Genomic DNA, 16,758 nt, shown 5'->3' on the forward strand with positions numbered 1-16,758 from the left:
TGTCATTAAACTGCTTTACTGAAGAGTAACAGATACAAGTGAACATAAGCATAAACACACAACTCAGCGAGTTTTCTTAAACAACACACTCGTGTTACCAGCACCCAGAGTAATAAACAGGGTATCACCAGCACCCCCAGAAGACCCCCATGTCCCCATCTAGTCACTACCCACTCCCAAGGGTAACCACTAACAGGACTTCTGTTTTGTACTGTATGTTTTGTAATGTATTGAGACAGACTCACATTGTAGGTATGGCATCCTCTGCTTTCCATAAGTTTTAGCCACTTCACTTTTATGAACAACTATCTCAGTACCTGTTTGTGCTCAATGAAGGGATTTCCACTTTTTCCAACAAAATGCAGAGAGTGAAACTGGGTTCATGTATGACTTTGCAGCAGTCATGCTAGAGGCAGTGGCACCCCCAAGCAGTGAGAGCAGCCTGCCCAGCTTCTTCTCCAGAAGTGCCCTGTGCATGTGTTGTATGATTGTATCATTCCTGCTTTTACACTCATCAGCGTGCTTTTAGGTTTGCTGTTACATGGTATGATTTGGTAGGTTATGTTGGGGGGTCTGGGAATGAGCATTTTTCCATATAAATGAATGGTAATTGCTTCTTTGCTTTATGCCATTTTGGCTTAGGAAAGGTCTCATAGGAATGTGCTGCTTTCAGTGAGTGGGGAAACTCTTTTGGACCTGGTTTCTTTTTATTCAACATTATGTTTATGAGATGTATCTGCACAGCAATTGATTATTCATTTTCATTGCCTTATAGCTTTCCATTGTGTGAGCATACACTGCATTTCCTCCTAGAGGTCTCAAGGAGTGCCTCTAGGTAGTTTCCAGGTTAGGGAAACTCAATGCTGCACTAACAGTCTTGCACCTCTTTGGTGAGCAAATATATGCATTTCTGTTAGATCCACATGTGGAGTCACTGAGTCATCAGGGTAAGTGTAAAGCTCTAGCAGACCAGTTTTACAAAATAGTCGTATGGATTTACATGCCCCTTGTCACCTCATGAGAGTTCCAGTTGCTCCACATCGTGCCAACACTTAATACTGTTTGTTTTATTTTTTAATAGTCATTCTGGCAGGTATATAAAGGTATCTAATTGTGGTTTAACATTGCTTTTTCCCCCATGCCCATTGAGGCTGAGAACCTTTACAAGTGCTTATAGGAGTTTGGATAGAGTCATTCATGACCTATCTGTTCTGGTCTTTTGCCCATTTTCCTATTGGATTGTCTGGCTGGGGGAGGGGAGGAGGGGTCAATTTAATATTACTCTTCAACCACAGGATTCACATATCTAGTGCTCATTAGCTCCACCCTCACCCCAGTGATGGGAGCGGAACTGGCAGCCTCCGGAGTCTGTCTCAGGTCTCAAGGGATCAGAAAGGTCTCAGTGAGGGGATAACACTCATGCTTTCTTGGGGGTAGGCAGCGCCTCCAAGTTCTGGCTTTGCCATCTGGGTACTCATCTCAGGAAGGAGGAGAGAGGTTAGTGGGTGAAAGGTGAGGAGGAACTCAAGCTCAGCAGGCAGCAGGAGCATGTAGGAAACCTGCTCCTAACTTGGGATGTGCTTGTGCATCTCTGCCCTCACCAGTTGCTGGCATGAACCTCTGCCTTCTGGACCAGAGGAGAACTGACATGTGAACAGTTAGTTTTCTCTTTCGGCCAGCCCCAGAGCATGGTGTCATTTCCTGTATTATCTTAGTGAGCATTCAGGTAACTCCACCACACAGGTAAAACTGCCATAACGATACTTGCTGAGTTGAGTGACCGAGAAAGTCACACAAAGGCCCCCAGTTGGCAAGTGGAGGAGCTGGACTTGAACCCAGTCCCCTCCTACACCACTCTCCTGTGTGCAGTGCCTGGGATATATCTGGGGACAATGACATAAGCTTCCCCCCACCTTCCTCTTCTGCTCATGGCTCCCATTCTTTAAGAGCAGATGCAGTTTGCATTCCCAAGTAGAGATTTTTATAAAGTGGAACCCTCAGCTCATTCAGCTCAGTGACACTGGCCTGCACCCGATTTGAGTGGGGTGAGGGGGTTAGGACCCGGGCCCTCTGTGTGTGTTAGGAGGGGGGATGGACAGAGGCAGCTCTGTGGAAGCATCGTTGCCTCTCACCACAGAGGCTCTCAGGAGCTGGGGTCACTGGGTTGAGTGGGTGGCTCCTGGCAGGGGCCTGGGACTCACAGCTGGCACCGCTGTCTTGCAGAGTTATGTCATGCCCAGACCAGCAGAGGGCTCCATGAGGATTTATAGAAGATGCCCCGCGTCTCGGCGCCTTTGGTGCTGCTTCCCGCGTGGCTCGTGATGGTTGCCTGCAGCCCGCACTCCCTGAGGATCGGTAAGTGCTGCTCATACCGCCCCTGGGGGCTCTGGATCATGCCCCTCCTGAGACCCCTGATGCCCACAGGGGACATCTGGCCCTGCCCTGTGTGTTCCTGAGCTCAAATGGGGTGGGGATGATGGTGAGGATGGGGGTAGCCAACAGGCGCCCATCTCTCATCTGGCCAACATGCTCTGCTTCCTTTGTGAGGAGAGTAAAGATGCTGACATCCCTGTTACACTTTGTGACCGAATCAGCCCAGCTCATTGAGGGGCAGCCGTTAGGTGAAGGTGGAGGGGAGTCCAGATCCAGGCTGGAGACAAGAGAAGACAGCACCTCTCCTCTCTTCTGGTCAATCCCAGAAGACTTTCTGGAGAGTTGACTTTGGATGAAGCCTGGCTCCCTCTTAGTGACTCTGGTGCCGCTTCCTGGCCAGGCCTCTGTCTTGGTGTCTGTTCATCCTGGCCTGGTTCTGGAGAGGGAGGGCAGGGTCATTGGCGATGTGTTTTCTGGCTGCGCTCTCCTTGTCATTATGGGGAGGTGCCCACGGTCTTGTGGGTGGGCAGTGCTGCCCCATGCCCCATCAGTACCCCCATCCCTGGGGGATCCTTGACTTTACCAGGGGTCTAAGAGGCCTTGGGAATCCAGGTGCCTCTTTTCCCCAACACTGAGCAGGGTCTGGGCACTGCAGGCTGAGGCACCACTGCTGCAGGTCCTGGGGCCCCAGCCTAGCACCAGGGATAGAGAAATAGTGCAGACAGTCATCTAATGGCCTGGGACAGACATAAGATGTCAGGAACTGGGGTGTTACATGTGTATGGGTGTCGGGGGTCAGTGTGGACAGAGAGTGGAGCAGAGCCATGAGAAATCCAGGCAGGTGGGTTATTGGTCACAAGAAGGCCAGTCTAAAAGGAAGCCCCCTGGGCCAGGCCGGATAGGAGTGCCGAGGGACTCAAGCCCCAGGCTGATTATCCTGACATACCCACCCAAAGCCTCTCTGGCAGGACCGGGGCAGGGGAGCTGCAGAGGGAGGAATGTAGAGTCCTTGAACGAAGCAGGATCCTGTAGCCCAATCCTGGTTTAGAAGGAAGCTGTCATGACGCTGAGTCCTGGGAACTGGCTCCAAGCTCCTGAACTCCTCCTGTGGTCATCTGGGCTGGTGCTAAGGTCCCAAAGGGTGGCTTTCTGGCCATGGGCAGGGGACCTGAGAGGGAAGAGGTCAGTGAAAAGCCAAGGCCTCGCCCAGGCTGGGCGTCACGTGCCAGAATCTGAGCTGCAGTCTGTGAACGTGGGCTCGTTTCTCCATGCATTTGCAGCAGCAGCTGATTGGAATCAGAAAGGCGACAGGTGACGTGGTTCTCCACCCCCCCCCCCCCCCCCCCCCCCCCGCCCTTGGCATTCTTCTCTGCATGCTTAAAAAAAGGAATTAAAAACAAAACCTTCCCTCCCTCTCCCTCATTCATTTCTACAGAAACTTCAAAACCTAATTTAATTCTGCTCAGCAGCAATGCAAAACGGTGCGTATCCTTAAGATGCTTAATTTATAAGATGCCTACAGTTATTCAGCATTTGCTGAGGGTTTCTCCCCCTCTAAATGAGCGGATAAAGTGGTAACCCATCAATTTCCATTTGTCGCTAATGGGAAGCGGAAAGGGATTGAGCCAGAATTGGCGCCTCCCAGCCTCAGCTCTCCTGACACTCGTTTTCCAGGAGGGACGCAGAAAGTGGAGTTGACAGATCCCTCTCTTGGCTGTTATGCCAACAACAGAGACCATGAGAGGCACCCCTCAAGCTCCCACCCCCACCCTTGGAGCACTGCTTGTCCAGTTCTGTCAAGACTCCCCCCGGCCTGGAGTGTTGGTTCATGCCAGGCCACTTCCAACGGGTTTCCAGCCAGGGCCCCCGCTAACTGGCAAGGTCAAACCAGGCCTGACTCCCACAGAGGCCAGGAAGCAGAGTTAAGCCAACAAAGAAAAGAAAAGAAAAGAAAAGCTTCCTCAGCCATGCCAGGATCCGTTTTCCTTGTCTCCTTGGTTATCCTGGAGCCCAGAAGCTTTTGAAAAGTCTCCTGATCTTTATGGATGGAAAGGTGCTAATTACATGGACCCCAGAGGGGATCTGGAGTAGGGCAGGGATGGGGAGAGAAGTAGGTCAAGACAACACAAGTAGCTGCGCTTCGCAGCAGGCAGCCTTGCACACAGATGGGCTGGACCGGTGTGGATGGCGCTGGAGTCTCCTAAGTCCTCAAGAGGCTCGTGCGGAAGGAGGGGGCGCTCTGCTCCACTTCTCCAGGGTCATTTCTCCCCATATTTTTTTTTCTGGGTTCGCTCCCCAGTGCCCCCCCGCTCCCTAGCCTCAGAATAGATGGCTGTGCAAGCAAGGCTTCAAGAAAAGACCAGGAATCACAGAGATAAATTGCCCCGCCTGCTCCATTCTCAGCCCCGCTTGTCTGCCGCTGACAATATGGATGTTTGTAAAGAGGCGGTCTAACCCATTACCCTGCCTTGGGACTGCTGTTTTTCATTCAAGTGAGGCATGGGGTGGGAGATACAGCCAAATTACAGTGTCCAGTGTTTACCCCCCGAATGAGATTTTGGGTTAGAGAAAAGGATTTTATTTATGACTGCAAGGCTGTCCGCATAAATTCCCCAAACTCTCACACATATGTCAGCCCCCTTCCGTCATCTATCTTCTGAAATGTCTTTTGATTTTGCTTCTGTCCCTCTGGGTCCTCTGAGTGATGACTGTGGGAAGCACAAGTTAATAAATGCTCTGAGGAGACCCTACCCCATCTTGGCAGCCCTCTGTTACTTAAAGGGATCATCATAATATCGTAGAGCCATGACGGATGCTAAGGAGCCCACTTTTCAACTTGCTCATTTCACAGATGAGGAAGCAGCCCCGAGGGGGCAATAATTTGGTCAAGGTCACACAGCAGGGAGGTGGCCCGCACCACAGCCCTATCTCCTTGACTCCTCTTGCAGTGCTCTCCTCGCTGCCTACCCTATCTCCCCTCGCCAGCCAGGAAGCTTCCACAGTACGTGAAGGTCATTACCTCCTGTTTCTCTGATCATGTCTCTGACATTAGCAAATGCTACCCTTCTTCCTAACACATTGGGTACTGAATCAGTATTTGCCAGCCTACCTCTTCTTACTCCTTCCTTGCCCCCCTCATTTCAGCCACTCTGAACTACTCACTGTTACCCAACTACAGCAGGAGGTCCACTCCTGCCTTACCCACTCACCTCCTGTGACGCCCTCCCCTTCCGTCTTCTCTCTGGAAAACTCCTCCTCCTCTTCTGTTACTACCATCATGGATTTAAATAGTTCTTCTTGTGCACAGGTCCTGCGCCCTCCCCTCCCATCACTCCACCTGTCTTTCCCTGGGGAAATCATGTTTCCCTGCCTTTCTCCCACCCCCTGTGCTTACACCTGTTCTGCGCTCACCAGGCTGTCCCGACTGTTGTGCCATTTTCCCACCAGACTCTGCGTGTCACAGGAGAGCAGTCACCTAACACAGGGCCTGACACGACCAAGCGTGTTGTTGCTCAAGCTCCATGCATGTGATGGGTGGATGAGCCCATGGCTCTTGCATGGTTCCCATGCAAATTCAGTATCATGGTTTGAAAGCACATTCTTCTGGTCTTCCCTGTGCTTAAAGAGGTGGACTTATTGGAGGGAGTTGATGAAAAGAGAGCAAGCGGAAAGCGAAAGAAATATCCATTTGTTCCTTTTACTTAAAAGAGGATAGAAACAAGTTGAAGATATGACTGCAATGTTTGGGCTATAATAGTAAATGCAGTGATTCAGTTAATTCATTCATTCCCTCCATGAGTATTTATTGCATGCCAAGCACTGAGGATATGGTGCTAAACAATAATAATCACCAGAATAACCTGCCTTAGAAAGGCCTTCCTCTCTGTCAGGCGCTCTGCTGAGTCTTTCGCACATTTCAGGCACTCTTCACATCAGAATTAATGATCCCACATTACAGATGAAGAAATGGGAGCTCACGGAGTTTAAATCACTCGTCTAAGGTCACACAGATACTGGAATTCGAATCTGTCTGTCTCCAAAGCTGTCTCTTCTGCTTCGCTCTGAGGCAGCTGGTGCACCCCTGGAAACATTGGACCCCCCCCCCCATCATCACAGCCATCACAGCGCATATGTTGGGTGAAGGAATTGAGGAAAGGAGTCTTTGTTGTTAATAGAGTCTTGTGCTTTTCTGTGATCCTTTTACCTCCAAATAATTTTCTTAAGGGCAAACAACAAAATCCAAAGGACAGATGAGGACCCCGAGATGTGGGAATGACAGGGTCTCGCAGCTGGTGGCCTCAAAGTCCTGCTGGTCGAGGGTGGCCCTGAACTCACAGGCAGGTAGCAATTGATGCTTTTCCTTGTATAAGATTTCCCTGTGCAGTGAAGCAGCAAGATCTTGAATTTATTCGATTCTCTGTCTTCCTCGGACCCCTAAGCACCTTACAACTACAATTTTTTACTTACTTTGTTTCTCCCAAGAAACTCCAAGTCCTGTGTGGAGAATGTTAAACACAGAACATTGAAATGTTATAAAGATGAAGATAATAAGGGAATTGAGAGGGCAAAGGGGAAAAATTAAAAAAATACTGGATTCTCATCTTGCTTAGCTCTTTATTAAATATATCTGGCACACTGAGATCCAACTACACAAGCTGAATTCTCTGCCATGTGGGGGAGTCGCCATGGGGCTTTTGAATAGTGGCATCCCTTTAATAATATGATGGGCTAATGTGGTTTATGAAATTTTGATTGACATTGACATGTAAGTTTTCATCTCTTTTCTAAGTTGAGTCAGCCAGATAGACGATCAGTTGGTCTCTCCCATTAGAGACAAATGGAAGTCGATGCCTTTCTCCTTCATCTGTCATTGGAGAGGACGTGTAGGAAGGTTTCTGGGATGTGAATTCTCCCCTAACTTTCGTCTGTGTGAGTCTGTGACTTTCTTACATTGTTCGTATTTCTGGGTCTAGCACAGAACCTGGCGCATCTCAGGTGCTCAGTAAATGTTTGCAGGATGGATTATCCAATGGCAAGGAGACAAGTCTGCAATTCTGATAAAATATCGCCAGGGTTTCATCCAGTGGGGACGCAGATACCATCCGGCCATCCCAGGCATAGAGGGGTGATGTAAAAGCCCAGAGGAACCAGGCTCTTCCAGCACAAAGGAACAGACAGCCACAACCCAGATTATCTGGGCTGACCTGTCAGTTTTCAGATTTCTCTTCTCCCAGGTAGGGGTCCTTACTCACCAATGTCAATAATCATATTTATCAATAGGTACATAAGATGTGTAATCGGGTGAAGAAGTCCTTTGCCGAGAAAGAAAACAGCCGTGCTTGTGCCTGCATGTACTAGGGTGTCTCCACTCTCCTCCCTGCCCGACCCCTGCCACCCCCACGGCTTCTGAGGAATGAGGAGGGTTTCACTGCTGAGCCCACCGGTCCATCGGCCATCTTCACCTCTGGCGTGGTCCGCTTCAGGGTGGTGGCATTCAGGACCTCATCTTCCTCAGGCGACCTTGTCTTTTGGGAAGTGAGGAATGACTTAGGCTGAACAGCTCAACTTTACAGATAAGGAAAACGGGGGTGCTAGGAAGGTAAAGTGAATTGGTGAAGTCCCCTTGGCAGTGTCAGGACTGTTGAGCCCCGGTAGCCAGTGACATTTGCATTAACAGGTTCTTACACAGCGTCACCTGAGCAGGTAGAAGTGAGCACATCTTCGGGGAGGGCAGAGTTTGTGACTTGCCCAAGCTCAGGCGGAAGGAAACCTCAGAGAGAAAAAAGAAAGTATGTGTCTCAGGTGGGGCAAGGGGTGAGGTGTGAGGGTGGCTGGGAACCAGTAAGCAGTGGGTTCTCGGTGGGTGAGGACTGAAAGCCACCTGGGGCCAGTGCGCTGAGCTAAGGATCCCATGAAATCAGGCCGATGGCTGCAAACATGTTTCCTTAAACATATCATGGTGACCTCTGGGAGGAAGCTGGGCACTCAGAGATGCAGGGATGAGGATGTGGTTGCACAACAAAAACAAAGTCCTGGATAGACTTGACTGGATAGACTTGACTGGACAGAGCTGACTTTCAGATAATTTGGGTATGTGGCTGCCTGCTCCTGTGTGCTGGAAGGGCCTGGTTTCTCTGGGCTCTCATTTCACCCCTCTGCACCTGGGGTGGCCGGATGGTGTCTGCTGCTCTGCTGGATGAAACCCTGGTGATATTTTATCTGAATTTCAAAGCCTTGTCTCCAGCACTGTGAAATGGTTTACAAAAGTCCTCAAGTGGGGAGTGAGTCATTAGCAAGCTTTTTTTTTTTTTTTTGGTGATGTGGGGTGGGTGGGGGGAAGGTAGAAATTGTGGAGAGAGATTTTTGGTTCGATGTAAAAAGGAACACTCATTAAACAGATGGACTGGTATATTTGGGTTACGAAGGTCCCCACAGCTGGAGGTGACCGCTGGGAGGTTGGACGGAGATTTCAGCATCAACTGGGACATTGTACCTGTTACCTCTAAGACCCCTTTCAATATCCTCTGTGATAGAATATTTAGCCTTTGGTCCGTTCTCCTAGGGAGACATTCCATTATCACTGTGTCCTCATTAACAACCATTAATAAGAGCTTAGCATTGAAGAGACCATCTGCCTAATTTAAGCCACGACCTCATTTGGTCCTGATGGCACGGGTCAGCCAGATAAGACAGGAAGCCCTACTGACTCTTTTTATTTGGTTGGTGTCAGCCTGTCTGGGTGTTTCTCCCTGCAGCCTCTGACGGAAGAGTTGGAGAAGCACGGGCGGTGGTGGGAGCTGTCACCAGATGTCCCCGAATGCCTGAGCGCGTGTGTGCCTATGTGGGTGGGTGCACACGTGTGTGTAACCACCACCCGCACACCCACTCACAGCCTTGCAGCTCAGCTGTAGGCAAGACAGTGGTCACACCTCGCACTGGTGAGCAGGCACACATTCCATCTTGACTTGGTGGGGCTGAGCCTTGACTGCTGGGGAACACTTCGGGGGGGCTACAAGAGCCACAGACAGTACCATCAGGCCATCCGACGGCCCCCCTGTGTCTTGTTGGTGGGTGTTTCTCCCCACTGAGGTGAATGATGGTGCCTGGTTGAAGCCAAGTGCAGGCCAGACTGTAGGGCTTGTCATGAGGAGGAGAAAGAGAACCCCAGATCAGTGAGGTTCAATGTTGATGTACCCGGTGCCCTGGCCTGGCTGACAGTGCCATTGTGCTGGACCCCAGAGACCCTGAGGCCATGATGGGAGATTTCTGGAGTTGAGACTCTTCCTGTAAGCATGAGCCCCTTCAGAGGAGAGGGTCACTGTTCTGAAACCACCCCAGGGGTAGACTTGAGCCCTGCTTTTCAGCTCTCATCACAGGGACAGTGTTCCAGCTGAGAAAGCCAACATAATTGGGGGGGAGCTGCCATCTGGGGCAGCCCACGATTGTGTCCCTCACGTGTCTTCCTGTTCTCTCAGTTCCTTCCCCCCTGACTCACCAAGATGCCTTAAAAATGACTATTTTAACTCTAAGCTGAGTGAGGCTGGAGAACAAAGGGGGAATGGGGCTAAGTGTTTTGGGTAACACCAGACTGGACTCCAGGAGACTCCAGCATAACTTAGAGGTTGATGCCAGCCCATAGACTCTCTTCAAATCTGAGCTCCACCCTTACTAGTTGTATGACCTTGGCCAGGAACTTAATTTCCTAGTGATTTAATTTCTTCATCTATAACATGGGATAATAGGTGTCCCTACCTCATGTTGTTATGAGAATTCAGTAAGTTAACACATGGGAGGCATTCAACAGTGTCAGGAGTGCAGCGAGTGTGTGAGAATGACATCTGTTATCATGGAAAACTCACCACCGCCACCACCCATCTCCAGCACTTAGCCTTTTCCCGCCTGCTGTACTCTTCCCTGCTCCTCCACCAAATCCTGTCTGTTCCCTTCTTCTAAACCCTGGTTTACATTTCACCTCTTTCTAGGAGCTGAGAATCCCCATCTGATTTGGAAAGCGCTTCCTTTCAGAATTCTCAGTCAGCGGATGCATCTGCTTACTCAGAACTACACCGTCTTCACTAGTACCTACCTGCCTCTACCTGCCTCTCATTCCCAAACTCTGAAAAAAACTTATTTGAATTCCACCTGCCTCACAGGCCTAGGCGCATCCTGAGAGACTGACCTCTCTCTCCTCTGCCCTCAGAGTGTCATGGGCTTTCCACACTGGGGTGTAGTCCTAGGACCTGGCTGACAGACCTGAATGGCCCCCAGCTTAAAAACCTCCCTGAGCCCCACATCCCTCTGCAGCTAACTCCCTATTTCCTTCCCTTCACAGTGAAGTTACAAAAGAATGTCCTGCTAGAACTGCCTCCATGTCTCACTCCATCAACAGGACTCCCTCCCATTAGCTTTACCCCACCAATGACACCACCACCTTGCTAGATCCAACCCCCACCCCCAGGCCTCTTTTACTAGATTTACCAGCCACATTTGACAGAGTCTTTCCCTCCCTCTTCCTTGAGACAATTCTCTCTCTTGGCTTCTGGGCCACACTCCATCTTAGCACCTGCCCTCCCGCACCATCTACTTAGTCTCCTTTGCTGGTTCCTCCTCATCTCTCTGACCTCTGAATGTGGAAGACCCCCAGGGTTCTGTCGCCAGACCGCTCTCCACTCCCACTGCCTGGCTTTCCATGCTTCTGCTTCTTTAATCTCATCTCTGGCCCTGACCTTTTCCTATAATTCCAGGCCCATAGGTGGCTGTTCCCACTTGGATGTTTAATTGAAATTCACACTTGACATGTGCAAAATTCAACTCTTGATTTTGCCCTCCAAGTCTGCTTCTCTTACCGCCCCCCCCCCCATTTCATTAATGCTCATGTCATCCTATCTGCATCCTTGGAGTCATAATCCATCTTGTCTTTCTCTGACACTCTATATCATTTCCATCAGCAAATGCTGTTAGCTTTTTCCTTCCAGTTGTGTCCAGAACCCAACCACTTCTTACCACTTCAGTTCTAAGAAAGTGTTCTAAGAAAGTGTTCCCTCTCACCTGGATTATTGCTTTCCCACTGGTGTCTCTGTTTCTCTCTTACTCTGTCTTTTCTGAGTCTCAAAATGTGAGTTGGGTAATGTCATTTCTCTGCTCAACTCCTCCAGTGCCTTCTTGTCTCATCTCACACCAGAGTAAAACAGAGTCAGTCCTTACTGTGCCCAGAGTTCTGTGTGGTCTCCCTCACTGTCCTGTTACTCCCTTCCCACCCCTTGCCACTCTGCCTGCTGCTCACCCCACGCCAGCCTCACCCACCGGCTTCCTTATTTCTCCCCAGACATACCCAGCGTGCTCCCTCCTAAGGGCTGTGCACCAGCTCTTCTCTCTGCCCAGAACAGAATTCCCCCAGGTAGTTGCGTGGTTCCCCCCTCCCTTCTGCAGGTCACACCCAGCCCTCCCTAGCCCTTTTAATTCATTTATTTTTTCTCTAGCACTTACCACCATCTGACAAACTCAGTACTTATCTATCTGCTTAATGTCTGAGTCCTCTCATCAGGAAAAACTCTTCATTTGCTTTTATGCTGTTTCCCCAGCCCAAAAGACAGTGTCTGGTGTATAATAAGTGCTCACTAAGTATCTATTAAGTGAATGAATGAGTGAATGAATGAATGATGTAGACCTAAGGTAAGTTGCAATGGAGCCTCACATTTGAAAGCCATTGCAAGGCAGAGACTACGATGGTCTCATGTAACACAAAGAGGTTCTTAACAAGTGGTCCTTGCCAGGGACACCAAAGTGGCCCCGCTGCTCTGTCTCCATGTTCCCTGATCCCTGCTGCAAATTCCTGGTCCTGGAGCTGGTCTTGACCCATTATGACCAAGTTAGCAGTTTAATGACCCAACATCAAGATAAGTCTTGGCTTCTGGTCTTATTTTGTCCCTCAGATCTGAACACCAGGTCTCTGATGTATAATCCCCTTCCCCCAACGCAGCCCCCCCTTCATCTGTGTTGCCACTTGGGTGCCAAGTCTCTGCTTGTTATCAACTTTGAAACCTTCCTGCTGTTTTGACTGTGCTGGGCACACCTGGGACCATTATTTGACCTTGTTTGTCTCACCTTTCCAGAGCCTAGGGTCCTGAATCTGGACCCAGCCTCCCAGCTGGGATCCTTCCACTCGCCCCCAGCTCTTTCCTGCCTGTTGTCTGCCAGCAGATTTTTCCCGTACTGAGCTTGGTTTGTCTGCTGGTACTTTAGTCACAAATCTTCATGGTGCCTAGGACCCCAGTATATCCCCCTCTACCTTTGAGTAGTTCTGACCATTGTTTTTTCTTTCTGTGGAGCCAAAACCTGTCTCTGAGCCTTCCCTCTACATCTTACCTCTGTTCCTCAGGAGCATAGGGGACAGGTTAGTGCTTTTTGCCATGACGCCGTCTCTGGAGTTTGCAGCACTGCCATTTCACGGCCCCGGTATCTTTTTCCTTCCAGAGAGTCATCATTAGCACCTTTGACTGTCCTTCCTTCTCAGCATTTGGATTCCACTCATCATCTTGGTCAACCTCCAAGTGGATTTTCTTTTTATCTCCTTCCCAGTTAAAATATGATCCCCCAAATCAGAAACAGTCAATATTGTCCACACCCCCATCTACCTCCAGTCCAGAGGCACCTGCTCCAGCCCGGTGGGGTCTGCTCAGCGGGTTCAGAGCCCCTTGGTGGACCCATCTCAGTCAATTGGCTGACCAGTCTTGGGTGAAAGGAAACCCAACTAGATCTCTGCCTAGGCCTGTAATTACAACCCCACCCTTGCTCTTCAGCTGTCAAGTTTTGCTCTCAACATGCAGAGCTGAGGCCACTCTTTGAAAGCCTGCAGAGGTCACCCCATTGTCTGAAGATACTTGTATTAAGGATTTGGGTGCTAGGAACTTTGCTAAGTTGTGTCACCCTGGTGGTTTTCTTCCAAGCTGTGCTTTCCCATTCTTTCTAGCACACGGTCTTTCAAGCAGGGAGTGACACAGGCAGGCGAGGGAATGCCGCTTTGCTGTAACACTCATAAATTTCCCCCAGTGGCAGGGATCTAACAACATGAGACTTTGAGCTTTCAGCTCACAGATGAAAGAACAGGGATTTTCCCAGCGATGACAGAAAAGAGAAGCATACAGCCCCAGGGGCCTCAGCAGAAAGCTCTGCTAAGGACTTGCTCCAAAGAGGGACCAGCCACTGGCCTGTGCAGGCATAGAATTGCAGTAGCTGACCTCTGGGCAGGCCTCTGGAAGTTTCAGGCCAACAGGCCGGGCAAGGGGGAGAACACGCCATCAGTTAGGAATTCTCCTTGCCCTTCATGGAGCTCTTGGGGTTTCTAGACCTAAAGAAACCTTTACCTAGAAATGTGGTTGAATGCTAATATCCCCTTTAGAGCCAACTTGGAAAATCTAGAGTGCTAAAGGAATTGAGGTTGTTGAACGGAAATAAGTGGAGATGGTAGAGATGAAATAGGGTATAAATGAGTGAAAATGTCTGTGCAAAGTGTTCCCATTGGTGTTCTGTACATGTAAGCAAGCTAGTCCCCATCTGCCCCAGAAATTATCTCCCAGACAGCAGTACTGGTCCCTGGGAGGACAGGACATCCAGGGCCACCCTCTTCTGAGCAAGATGCTGGGGCAGGGAGGACTGCTGCTTTGCCTTGTGGTTGTAGCCTGGTCATGGGAGGGGGGGCTGTGTGGGGAGGTTCTCTTTTGGGTCTCAAGCAAGTGCTCATCTTACTGTGAAGCCATGGGAATGTTCACCCGAAGAGCTTGGAGTTCACATTCAGGCCTTCACTTCCCAGGCATACTGGAGCAGCTCAGCACAATGGAGCAAGATTCACAATTCATGGAGATGAATCTCCCTTATAGCCCTGCTCCTTTAGGCAAATTGCTCAACGTTGCTCACATGGGCATTTACCATAGCTGGTTACTATATTAATAGAGAGGATATATGTAGGCATCTAGTGATACTTAATGGACAGTAGTTCCCTTTCTTTTGTTTCTTTCAAAAATTAGTAGTTTTACTCAACATTCTGGCAAGTGTACTCTTGGATGGCAGCATAGTGTGGGCTTTCCTGACACACAAGCCAGGGATTTAATTAGTTTGAGCACAGGACCTTGGGCAAAGTTTGAGTTGCTCTTTTTTTTTTAAGTTATAAAACGGGACAATAATACCCTATAGGATTGTTGGGGTTTATATGTAGTAACACATGCAAAATGTCTAACACAGTGTCTGATAATTATTAGGTCAATAAATAATAGTTACTATCAGTTGTTCACCCATGATTATTATTCTGTGGCTTTCTATTGGTAACAGGTTACCACAAACTTAGTGACTCAACAAGACAGAATTATTATCTTATAGTCTGTAAGTCAGAAGTCCAACGTAGGTCTCACTGGGCTAAACTAAGATGTTGGCAGGGCTGTGCTGCTTCCTGGAGACTCCAGGGGAAAATCTGCTTCATGCTTATTTGGATTGTTGGCAGAATTCAGTTCCTTTTCGTTAGAAAGCCAAGATTTGGGTTTTACTGCTGAATGTCAGTTGAGGCCATTTCCAGCTCCTGGAGTCGGTTGCATCCCTTGGCTAGTGTCCCCTTCCTTTATCATCAAAGCTCAGCATAAGTTATTCTCACCTTACAACTTGCTGACCTCAGCCAAGAAGCTTTTCCAATTTTAAGAAGTCACTGGGTAATACTGAGCTTACTAGAATCTTCCAGGATGATCGCCCCATCTCAAGGTCTATAACCCTAATCACATTTGCAAAGTCCCTTTTGCCATGGAAGGTAACACATGCTCAGATTCTGGGTTTTAGGATGTGGACATCTTGGGGGGAGCCACTATTTTTCACCTCTGTGTAGATGGCCTCCAAGATGGAGGGCTAAGCCACTTGAACAGCAGGGGACCAGACATTCTTTAGTAAACTGTCCCCAGTATAAAGTTGGCCCGAGTGTCCTGACTCCTGTCAGAGTTGACTGTTACCTTAAGAAGAGGCAGCCCGGAGCACAGGAGCCAATACTTTTCCTCGAAGGGTAGAGGGAACCTGACACCTTGGCCCCTTTAGTGTGACTGAGATTGTGCCACAAGGGAACAGAGAGCTGGGAAGGGACTGTGCAACAGGAAACACTTCATTATGTTGATTTAGTGATCCCACCACTTATAACATGTTAGGGTTCTGAACGGCTAGCCCACAGGCCGAATGTTCTCGGAGGCCAGGTCACGTGGGCTTTGCTGGCTTTGGCTTGGAGTGATGAGTTTATTTCCTGCCACGGGGCCTGCAGAGAATAACGTCCCCCAGAGTCCCAGCATACTGTCTCTACTCTGCCTGTCATCCTTCCAGAAAGGGACAGATCTGCTTGTGCTTAGAGAAGCAACGTGATGTAGGAAGGTCCTGCCATGAACCGGGAATTAGGAATCTGGGTGCTAGAGCTGGTCCAGCCTGTGCTCTGTGCCCTGGTACTTACTTCATGTGGATCGTGCCCTGCAGGGGGATAGGCTTTTTGGAAAATACAGAAAATAGGATATTTCATTGTGGATATTCAAAATGTGGAAAATCAGGACTTCAGACATGAGGGAACTCTAGGGCCGTACAAATAGCGGCACATTAGTGTGAACGGGCTGGCTCCAGAGTTAAGCAGTGGGGACCCCTGTGGTTCAGGGCCCATGGACATGGTGGCATTTTGGGCTTCTTTTTCCCTTCTTGATATTTCTTCTCTCTGCATCTCAAGTGGAGCTCCTGAAAAGGCCATGGGCCATTGCTTTAAAGGACTGTATGCCTGGGTGAAATGACATTTGTGTTTATTGAGCCTCTAGTGACGGCGCTCACTTTCTATAAATATTGTAATTTAACTTCGCAACATTCTGCAGCAGTGGGGTTGATAACATCTGGTATTTAGGCTTGGAGAGACTGAGGTTGCTGATGTGGAACATGGAAGACCCTGGATTTGAACCCCGATTTCTTTGGCTCTAGAGCTGGGCTCCATCCTCCACAACAGGCACCTTCCTCTCTTATCGCCACTGTGCTTCCCTTTTGGAGGCCACTGTAAGGTGAGGGGTGGACAGGACCCCCGGAACACTTGGGTTTCCTTAAAGAGTCGGAAGGCAGAACGTGCGCCTGAGCTCTCCTCCCTGGCCCTGCCCATGCAGGCTTCCTTTTCAGACATTTGAGAGAGAGAAATTAACTTAAAATTGAACCACGGGAGTAGCGCTGAAAGCACCTTTAGGCTAAAAATAAGATCAGAGGCTGTGCCCGCTCAGAGAGGACGAGTCTGCACAGTGCCTTTATTTATAGCCGCTTATTTATTAGATTCCAAATGATGTTTAACCAGGAATCATATGGCAGTGATCTTTGATTACTTATGCGGCTAATGGCTGAACATAT

General features: G+C 49.3%; 1 protein-coding gene across 1 annotated transcript in view; it reads left to right on the forward strand.

Moving 5' to 3' along the window:
* Nucleotides 1-16,758, forward strand: part of GRIK4 (glutamate ionotropic receptor kainate type subunit 4) — a 399,878-nt gene that overhangs the window by 120,911 nt on the left and 262,209 nt on the right. Inside the window, 1 exon segment of the mRNA XM_054693152.1 lies at nucleotides 2,224-2,355. Coding sequence (XP_054549127.1) covers nucleotides 2,274-2,355 — 82 coding nt within the window. The 5' untranslated portion in view covers nucleotides 2,224-2,273.

Source organism: Talpa occidentalis, unplaced genomic scaffold (genome assembly GCF_014898055.3).
Source record: "Talpa occidentalis isolate TD23 unplaced genomic scaffold, MPIMG_talOcc4v2.1 talOcc4.12, whole genome shotgun sequence".
In the NCBI taxonomy this organism is placed as follows: Eukaryota; Metazoa; Chordata; class Mammalia; order Eulipotyphla; family Talpidae; genus Talpa; species Talpa occidentalis.